The sequence below is a fragment of the Nanorana parkeri genome, unplaced genomic scaffold, assembly GCF_000935625.1.
Source record: "Nanorana parkeri isolate BGI_ZX_2015 unplaced genomic scaffold, ASM93562v1 scaffold1372, whole genome shotgun sequence".
NCBI classification, from domain to species: Eukaryota; Metazoa; Chordata; class Amphibia; order Anura; family Dicroglossidae; genus Nanorana; species Nanorana parkeri.
The window spans coordinates 423,104-433,228 of record NW_017307640.1 but is presented as its reverse complement, the minus strand read 5'-3'; the positions used below and the strand labels follow the sequence as shown (position 1 = coordinate 433,228).

The window sequence follows — 10,125 nt, the reverse complement described above, 5'->3', positions numbered from 1 at the left end:
CTCGCCTAGAGGGCAGCTTGCAGTACACATCTAATTTGTGCATCCAGAATTTGGGGCATAACAATAGAATTTAGCTATTAGAGCAATACTCCAGCAGTAACAGAATGTGCGGGTGACAACTGTCATTTTAGAATTTGTAATGAACACAGAAAACAGCTTTTGAGTGCTCAAGAAATACCCAGCCTATCCGTTCACTGGAATCAGCTATGTCACTGCGCAATGAGACACTTTGGATAACTAGCAGGCTGCGTTCTCTGAATACTGGTCCAGACTTCTTCCATGAGGTGTAGTCATTTACTGATATTTGATAACTCCAGGAAGTGCCATGTGCTTGGGGAATAATACAAGTCATAACAGGTCAGAACTGGTCCTGTCACAAGTCTTTCATTATAAACCTATCAACGTGCTGTAACGTTGGTCAACTAGGTTAGGACAGGCCGCAGCTGAGACTGCTCTCAGCAAAAATGAGTTAGCCCTTGAGGAGGGGACCCAGAGTTGAAGATCCATGTGTATAAAGTCTAACGAGAGCGCCAAAGTCTTCTAATATCCAAAACAGGAAAACCTGAAATCTGCAAATGTGTTTTGGGGGGGCTTCTAGGTCTCCCCCTCCTTCAGGGCTTAGGTGTTATTAGTTGGCAGGAGTTAGAAATGGCACCGGGGATTATTTGTTGTGATCTTTAATACATACCCAGATCACATGACAAATAACACCCGAGCCCTGAAGAAGGGGGAGAGCTTTGAACCCCAAAAACACATTACCTACTTCTGTTTTTTTGTTATTAAAAGACTCTGGCCTCCTAAATCCTTTGTTTGGTGCTCTCATTTGGCTTTGCATAATAGAAGTCACCAGCACTTGAGTGCTGGTGACTTCTATTATGGACTGTATCTGACACGGCGCCATCGGTGTTGTCACTTCAACCACCAACCTTTCATCAAGGTCTGGACGCTGTATGGAGTGCAGGTGATTTCGTATTATCTCATTAGGCTTAGTACACAAGGTTTTTTTATCACTCACTGACCATTGGTCGCTCTCCTGGTGACCATAGTCCGAAAGTGGAAATCCAAAAATTGTTTAAAGAGGAGCTATCTCCTTCCTTTGGAGAGATTTACATTGTGGTGTGTCTCTGGAACACAGGAAGGGAAATGAAATCTTCCTGAAGGGCACAGACTGCAAAAAAAATTGACACGGTCTTACCATTCCCTACTCTAGCCAAACTAAAAAAAAGTTTTGGCTGGATTACCTCATCTTTCCTTAGTCTGATCACAATGAACTGCTGAACACTGATTGGTTAGCATGAATTGCTGCTCTTTGCATGGCACACATATGATTTCACATTTTTCATAGCATGTCTATCATTGCATTGTCCTTAACTGGGACCTCTCTCACCTGCCATAGAAAACTCAAAACCTCAACGTTACCCTTGCTATTTCTTTTACTAGCCCAACTGACTGGACCTGTACATGGAGGCTGTTGTAAGCTCTTTATAGCAACCTCTCGCCTGTCTCAGCTCTCCAACAACCACTAGATAGAAATCTGTGTAAAGAATTTCCAAGATAGAAAACCGTTAAAATCTGTGTAAAAATACAGAAAAAAAGTCCATTACATCGGAGTGCGTCTGTTCAGTAAGTCCGCCCGGATACAACATCATCCTTCCTTTCTGATTGGTTATAATTATCAATGTTTTCTGTTGGTTGACCGTTCACTCTCATAGCATACTAATAGTAAACTGTAAGCCGATAGAAAAAAAATTAAATAATCCCAACCAATCAGAAAAAGGAAGAGGTCACAGAATTCGGGGATACTTTTCCCAGGCAATTTTTTGTAATCAAATTGTTTTTTTATATCCCCATCCCACCACACGCTCCCCTCAGGGCCCGTTCACACCAATTGCGGTGCGTTCCAGAGCGGCAGATGCTGGAACGCGCAGCAACCGCTCACACAAAACTTCCTCCTTCGTTCTGGGGCGGGTAGGGGTGTGGCGGTGCATTAAAGTCAACAGCACCGCAGCCATGCCCACCCCTGCTCGCAGTGCGATCGGACATGTGGCAAAACATTGCCTACGTTCCTTTCCACTGCAAATGCAAAAAAAAATGCTGCATGCTCTATTTTTTGCAGTGGACCGGAACGTAGGCACGGGGGTTGGGCATGGCTACGGTGCCATTGACTTCAATGCGCCGCCATGCCCCCTCCCGCCCCAGAACGAAGGGGGAAGTTTTGTGAGCGATTGCTGTGCGTTCCAGCAGCTGCTGCTCTGGAACGCACCGCAATTGGTGTGAATGGGTCCTTCCAGACATAGGATGGTCCAGCGACATATTGTCAAACGGTAAAATAAAAAGATAACAAAGTCAGTAATAAACCCATATGAAAGCTATTGCCAAGGGGCTACAGGTTGCCCTTTGAGCTGAAAACGTTGTGGGTACAGATGAAGAACATCCTAACTCTGGAAACATTTCCAAAGTCTATATAACTAATGTCACCTTTTTCAGCTCTGCACCCCTGGTCCTCATCCGCATTATACTCGGTGACACATGCTTCACCAATTACTGTGTGTACAATTTTCCAGTCATCCGTTTCTGCGCTTTTATATGACTTTTGGATCTTCTGCGCTAATCAAAATGAATGTAGAAACCAGACGGATCATTCATATAAGGGACAATGGTAACAGGTTCACAGCTGCTACCTAGAGATTGCTAGAGAGCTGTGCCAGTAAGGAGTTTGCAACATCCTCTATACACAGGCACTGCTGAATGACATGGCAAGGGTTACTTTGAATTTTGGGGAACTATACAAGAAACCTGGTACTTAGACATTTCAATAATTTAAACAGGAATAAGGGGAACAAGAATGATTTTTATAAAACTTAACTCATTATAAAATGAAGTATTAGAAGAGAGCCCCCCCCGATGGCAACACCACCCACCCACATCTTTAGGAACGGGTACAATTTTTCTTGGATTGGTTATTTGCAGTGTGAATGGTACTGCACTTCTAAACCATTCCTCCGCTCTTTGCGGCAGTCTTTTGTAACCCGTGGCTCTCCTCTGACCTAGCCAGGCAGGCCAAGCATGCCGAGACTCTGGTATCTGTGCACCAACTGTAGAGGAGGGCAGAGGTGGCAAAAGACTGCTGAAGAGAAAGTAAAAGAATGGGAGCAACGAGTAGGAGGAATATTGGAATAGGAGGTCGTAGTGTTCCCGCATTCTCCAGGCTCCCTCTGTTTGATGGGCGAATGTACAAGACAGGAGAATCCCTTTCATTTTGTAGTGCCATTCTTCTTCTTTAACCCACAGATGCCATGATGGCATCTACTGGATACTCCTCTTTGCTGCGGGCTGTGACCTGCATCGTTACAGTATCTGTCAGAACCAACTTTGCGCGTACTAAGATGTCATGGCCCCCTCGAAACACGCCTGCAAAAAGAAAAAAACACAAGAGTTTACACATGGAAGCTTTTTTTGTGTGCAACCGATGGTTTATTAAAGTGGAACTAGCCTCAGATACATTTTCCTCGTTAACCACAGGTTTGCTCTTCCTAGTGATTATTACCCCCTAAAAAGGTGCCCATACACCTTACAACCATCGCACGACTTTCATCCTGCGATGGTTGTAAGGTAATTAAAAGCTCGTACGATCTGCTTATCTTGGACAGGCAGATCGTACTTGCGATCATCGCAAAGCCCTCCCTGCTGAGGGGAGGGCTTCCAATGATTCCAATGCTAAGTGCGCACTCCGGCCCGTGCAGCATTTGTCTCCCGAGAACGCCACTAACGTGCCGAAAATCGCATGATCCTCGGCGGGTTTTCAAACCTGCTCGGGAGACAAAAGACGTGCGACCTTACAGTAGAAATGGTCGCATGCCTTCCATACACCTGCCGATTATCGTACGATTGCGGGATCACCCGCGATTATCGTACGACAATCGGCAGGTGTATGGGCACCTTAACAGAGAACGCAGTACTCCCTCTGATAATGCCTTCATCTGCTTCTCTCTAGATGCATGCCACCCTCTTTGTTCAGACATAATCCAGGGTGACCATCTACTACCTGGACTGAGATACTTATTCAGCGATGACAGACATGTAAATCTTGGTGCTGTGTAGTTTTTGTGGATCCTGCAGAACACTGCAAAAGGCAACGTACGAGGACTAGCTGTTGCAGTGATTATTGAAGCAGGAGACATCCTGGTTGAAAAATTTCCAGTTACCAGGACAAAAAAAAAAACAAAAACTCTCCGGGTACCAGTCATTGAAAACCTCCTTACTGTCCCAAATGTTGTGTCCCCGGATTTGACCAAGATCCCAGGGTCTGGTGCATCCAGGTCCCATTGCCAGGTGGCAGAACCCTCATTCCAGCACTCAACATCAACTCTATGCAAGTAATCTCAACCAGAGTAATCTTCAAACGAACAGTACTTTCCAGTGCCAATGCCACGTGTCAAAGAAGGCAGAGCGGGAAACCGGGGCGTCGGACATGCAAGTAAGGTCACCAATATACCCATACCAAATGTGTTTTAAAACAAACCAATCAAAACTGACTCCACCAAAGTCAGACACATTTTAATTGGTAGTTATGGGCCTTGCACTTTGCTCCATATTTTAATATGTCCTCTGATATGAGAAATCTATCAGGCTGAAACATATTGATCGCAAAGAAAGAAATGCTTCAGTGTTTCCATAGCAGCAAGACTATTTTATTGACCTGCACTAGAAATATGACCATTGACCAGCCTCAGCCTGGGATATTCCTGGAGTTGATGTAAGTACGTGACTTGTACATTTTAGAGCATGACATTTTGGCTTCGTACAGATGCCCCGCCCTAATCACGGATGCTCGGATTCTCACAGCTGCATCTTACCTGCCAGGTACAGCGAGTGGGCATTTTTGTTTTCTGGTACTTTATCCGACCTCTCGCAGGGCTGCATTCCCAGGAATTTTATCACGTTCCCTACTGCATCTGTATAAAAACAAAATGTTGCAGTTGCCTTCATAAATCACGCATAATAACCTGTGGTTTGAACCCCGTTTTATTTGAACCCCCCTTATACAAGATTTATCACAGCCAACACCAACAGTTCATGTATTAAGAACACTTCTGAGATCAATGAAGGTATAGAGCTTGTGTTTACGGAAATTAGATCTACCTTCCAGCGTTTTGATGGTGGATAAGTTGAAAGTTTCCTCCTTTTCAAAATCGTCTCCCACCTCTTCCCAAGCGGCACCAAAGTTGGGCTTCAGAACTTTCTGTATGTGGTCTACTACTGTCACTTCCATGTCTTCAAGCTACAGCATGAAAATAATGACATTCCTGGTGTTATTTACAGAGCTGAGGGCATCAGATACAATGAAAGAGTCTTTCCAGAAGAGTCTATAATAGTGAAACCCCAGGTTTTTGTACAAAAAGCAACAGGGCTGTTCAGCAATTTGCAGCCCTCACCTCAACAATTTGGGGGGGAGCTGAGGGTTTTAAAGCTAGACCTCTTGTCTGCAATCAGGTCTGCCAGAAATACTTACACACGTTTATTGGAATCCTAGTAAATGTAAATAAATCGTATACTTACCACATACTCATCGTCATAGCCCTCCTCCTCAGCCTCTCCTGTATTGGGGTCACAATCCTTCACTGTGAACTTCAACATACAGCTGAATGTGCAGGAATCTGAGGGACAACACATTAAACAATGTTACACCCCTAGACTTTGTACGCAAGGGCAAAATCTTTTATAAGAAGAGTGAGCACCAAGTTTTTTGAAAGCATTTGCCAAGCTTAGAGCAGCTTTGTTGAAACCTATAAAGTGGAAGTAAACTCAATGTAGCAGCACCATGTCACCTTGGAATCCAAAGGGAGGCTTTGCTCACTTTGTAATGCGCCTGGTTTCTAAAAGACATTATTTGGAGGGCAGAATCTGTGTACCAGGAAGGGAATTTTTATTACAGGTATTTACTGTGTATAGTACTGACAATTACACAGCGCTTTACAGTCCCTGCTCTCAAGGAGCTTACAATCTAAGGTCCCTATCTCACATGCATACATACAAGGGACAATTTAGAGCGGAGCCAATTAACCTTTCCAGCATGTCTTTGGAGTGTAGGAAGAAACAGGCGTACCCAGAGGAAACCCACGCAAGCAGAGGAAGAACATGCAAACTCCTTGCAGATGGTGTCCTGACCAGGATTTGAACCAGGGAACTCAGTGCTGCAAGGAAGAAGTGCTAACCACTACACCACTGCAAGAAAACATCAATGATGGTGCCGGCTTCAGCCATAGCGAGGGAGAAATGGGCCGTTCTAAAACATATGGTGTGTATCATATCAATGCTGTATAAATAGTTTAAATAAATATGCTTATTTTTATAATTAAAGTTCTGTGTTTTTGTGGAGTCGGACTGCTGGGTTAACTTCCACTTTAAAGCACTAGAGGAATATGGGTCATGGAGGTTAGTATATGTCCTCCCGTGACCCTAGAGAGAACTAGGGGATAAAAAGGTTCTCTTTTAAACAGAAGAATATTAGAAGAATGTTAGATGCTGTTTACTTTCAGACTCTCTCTTTCTAATTGAATGTCTATACAGAGCTGTGGAGATCTGGAGAAGCAGAAGGAGGAGAGGAGTCACTCCTTTGACTTATTTAGTTGTGTGCAATCAAAGCCTCAGCTATGGAGGTCTGAAAAAAGGCCTTTTCAGGCAAACCTATAATAAGAAACCTGGAGCTCCATTTGCCGAGTGGAAAAAACTGTATACTATTCATATGCAATAATTTACATTTGCCCAACTAAATAATTAAAAACAGTGTGTTTGGTCCCGAACAATATAAATAAAATATAAAAAACACTGAATATTCCCTTTAGCTAGTGTAAAAATGTTACGTACATGCAGATGGATCATCCTCAGGGATAGAGACCAGAGTGTAACATGTCCCCGGCTGGTTGTAGGACAAAGATTTTACAGGGATGCAAGAAAGGACCTCGTAGCCCTCTGTGGGCTCCATCTGTACAGTGACGTTCTCCAGGATCTGATCGTTCAGCGTATTGGTACAATCAAACTGCAATGAGACCACATATCCTGTCACCATTAACCACAAAGTGCTTAATACTTCATATGGCCAAATGTTTGTGGACACCTTACTATTGCATCTATACGCTCTTGTGGGACATCCTATTCCGATACAGTGTGTGTGAATATGGAGTTGACCTCCCTTTACATCTATAACCTCCTAAACTCTTATGGGATGTCCTTACACAAGCTTTGGAATGTGTCTGGGGGAATATGTGCCCATTCAACCAAAAATAGGATTTTTGTACTGATCAAAAAATCCTTTTCTCTGCGTTCTTTGTAGGACACAGCGAAGAAGATCGAAAATCTGGAAACAGAGGGTTATAGCGCCACCTGCAGGAGAAGTCGATAATAAAAAAATCACCTGGACTCCATACAGCGTACTGACCTTGGATGAGAAGCTGGTGCTTGAAGTGACAACACGGATGGCGCCGTGCCAGATGCAGTCCATAATAGAAGTCACCAGCACTCGATATGTGCAAGAAGTAAAGCACTTTTTATAAAATCGTCACATGCGTCAAACAGCCAACGTTTCGGGGCCACGCAGGGTCCCTTCTTCTGGGCGACATAGTGACTGCAGGAGAACGCTAGGTACAAAACAGCCTAGGGGGTCTCTGCTGATGGGCAAATCACCCCCCCCCCCCCCCCGCTGCTGATCAAGCCTCCAGTTTTTTGCCTAGCTTCAGGAGTAAGGACTTAAGAGTATTCGCTGGGATTCTATCCTACATTTTTTTTTCTGGGATGGATCTTCAAGCAAGTGCCGGCTAGGTGACACACTGGATGATTCTAGATTCTTGTAGTTTATACCCAGTCAAGCCACTGAGCACATGCAAGCTCTTGCTACAGCGGGTCAGCTGGGACTACTGTTCCATAAAGTGGCCTGTGGGAGTAATTCCCAGTGGGGTACACATGACTGGGGGCCTCGGCTGCCCAGTCACAGTACGCTACTCAGGCAGGCAGCACCTGGACCACAAGATTTTGGAATGTGTCTGGGGGAATATGGGCCCATTCAACCAAAAGAGCAATTGTGAGGTCAGATACTGATGTTGGATGAGAAGACCTGACTCCCAATATTTGGTCCATTTCATCCCAAATGTGTTCAGTAGGGTTGAGGTCAGGGCTCTGTGCAGGCCGCAAGAGTTCCCCAACACCAAACTGGTCAAACCATGTCTTTATGGAGCTGGCTTTGTACACAGGAACACAGTCATGCTAGAGCCTTCAACCCCACTGTTGTCAAAAGGTACGCTCTAGCATGAACATTATTCTACACGGGAAACACACAAACTCAATCGTTTGGAGGGGTGTCCACATACTTTTTGCCATATAGCATATCATGAGTGACCTATCAGACCAGCCATACCACAAATGCATCTGAAAATTCAGTCTTACCTGGAACACTAAGTGAGTAGCAAAAGTGTGTTTTGTGCAGCGAACCACATATTCGGTCTCAGATTCTGTGAGGGCTACGGGTTCTGCAGAAGACTTAAACAACGGGCCAAGGCTTTTAAATTCTGGCACAGCAGCAAGTTGCTCTGGAACAGAAATAAACAGAGATATAAATATAAAATCATGTGCTTAGCTCCTTCATTGCCTGACTGATGGGCGACTGTAGAACATTATTTTCCCTTATCCGCATCAGCTCTGAATGCGATTTCACCCCCCAGAAGAATTTTAAGCAACCTTGTGTATTCAATCCTTTTACTTACCTTGGAATATTTCTTGTCTTGAGGACACCACTTTCTCTGGTTGTCTGACTGTAGCAGTAGGCACATTGTCTGGTAGAAATGAAAGGTACACTTTATTTGATGAAAGATATTTAATTATAAGTTACTATATCGTACATTGCCTAAAATGCTTGGGAGTTCTATTCCCATCTCTAAATAGTCATATAGACAGGATACAACAATCTAATCTCAGGTTATAGTCTGCATAACTTTTGGGGTTCTCTGGAGCTCCTGTAAGTTAAAAAAATAAGCTGAAGAGGAGTGCACAAACTAGGAGGTGCAGCTACACAATACAGGGGATGGTTTAGCATCTTTAAAAATGGCACAGGTTTGCAATAAACTGGAACTGAACCCATAAACATAAATGTAATTCACTGCAGTTTAAGAGTCCTTAGATGCCATTGATGGCTACATTAGTTTGGTCTTTTTCAGGCTTTTTTTATCCTTTGTTTCCTGCTGGTAATCCTGCTAGTAACACACTATGGGCAGCACAGTGGCGTAGTGGTTAGCGCTTCTGCCTTGCAGCACTGGGGGGTCCGAATCCCGGCCAGGTCTGCAAGAAATTTGCATGTTCTCCCTGCTTGCGTGGGTTTCCTCCCACACTCCAAAATCATGCTGGAAGGTAAATTGGCTCCTGTCTAAATTGGCCCCGTATGTATGCATGTGATATAGGGACCTTAGATAGTAAGCTCCTTGAGGGCGGGGACTGATGTGAATGTACACTGTATGTAAAAAGCGCTGCGTAAATTGTCGGCGCTATATAAATACCTGTAATAAATAAATACATGTTTATAGACACTTTACCTGCTCGTTGCTCTGACACTGGTGCGGTGGCCAGTGGCACAGACTTAAGGTCAAATGGCTTCTCTGAAGGATCCAGGGTGTACTGCTGTAATGCCCGTTCCAGCCCTGGTATGGACACTGTCAACCCTGAGAATAAAGTATTGTCATATCACTTGGTTTATGATGTAGTTTGATTCAATTTAAAATCTATAGCAGACAGAGTAGAAAAGCTAACAGGCTCGTTAGATACATACCATTTAGGATATAGGAAGAGTTAAGGGCTTTCTGTCTGTGTTCCAAGATGTTCAGATAGAATGTTGATCGATCCCTCACTTCATTGTCATCGTCCATCATACACCTGTACAAAGGGCAAAGAGGCTTCTAACTAAACAGCTCAAGTATGAAAACTGGAAGGTAAGCAGCACTGCCACCCACAGCAAACGGATACAGGCTGTCTTTTTTTCAAATTAAAAAGTCCAAATCAGACTTGGTTGGTCTATGAATACAAAGATACACTATACTGCCAAAAGTTATGTGGACCCCCCCCCCCCCCAGAAATTACAAAATA

At 44.0% G+C, this 10,125-nt stretch overlaps 1 protein-coding gene across 1 annotated transcript in view; it reads right to left on the bottom strand.

The window, feature by feature from the left end:
• Positions 1-2,849: 2,849 nt before the first annotated feature.
• Positions 2,850-10,125, bottom strand: part of COPG1 (coatomer protein complex subunit gamma 1) — a 24,457-nt gene continuing 17,181 nt past the window's right edge. The window contains exons 16-24 of the mRNA XM_018569655.1: positions 9,812-9,915; positions 9,579-9,704; positions 8,757-8,825; positions 8,440-8,582; positions 6,868-7,039; positions 5,560-5,657; positions 5,143-5,281; positions 4,857-4,955; positions 2,850-3,411 (exon numbers count right to left, since the gene is read on the bottom strand). Of these exons, the coding sequence (XP_018425157.1) occupies positions 3,281-3,411; positions 4,857-4,955; positions 5,143-5,281; positions 5,560-5,657; positions 6,868-7,039; positions 8,440-8,582; positions 8,757-8,825; positions 9,579-9,704; positions 9,812-9,915 (1,081 nt within the window). The 3' untranslated portion in view covers positions 2,850-3,280. The remainder of the gene's footprint in view (positions 3,412-4,856; positions 4,956-5,142; positions 5,282-5,559; positions 5,658-6,867; positions 7,040-8,439; positions 8,583-8,756; positions 8,826-9,578; positions 9,705-9,811; positions 9,916-10,125) is intronic.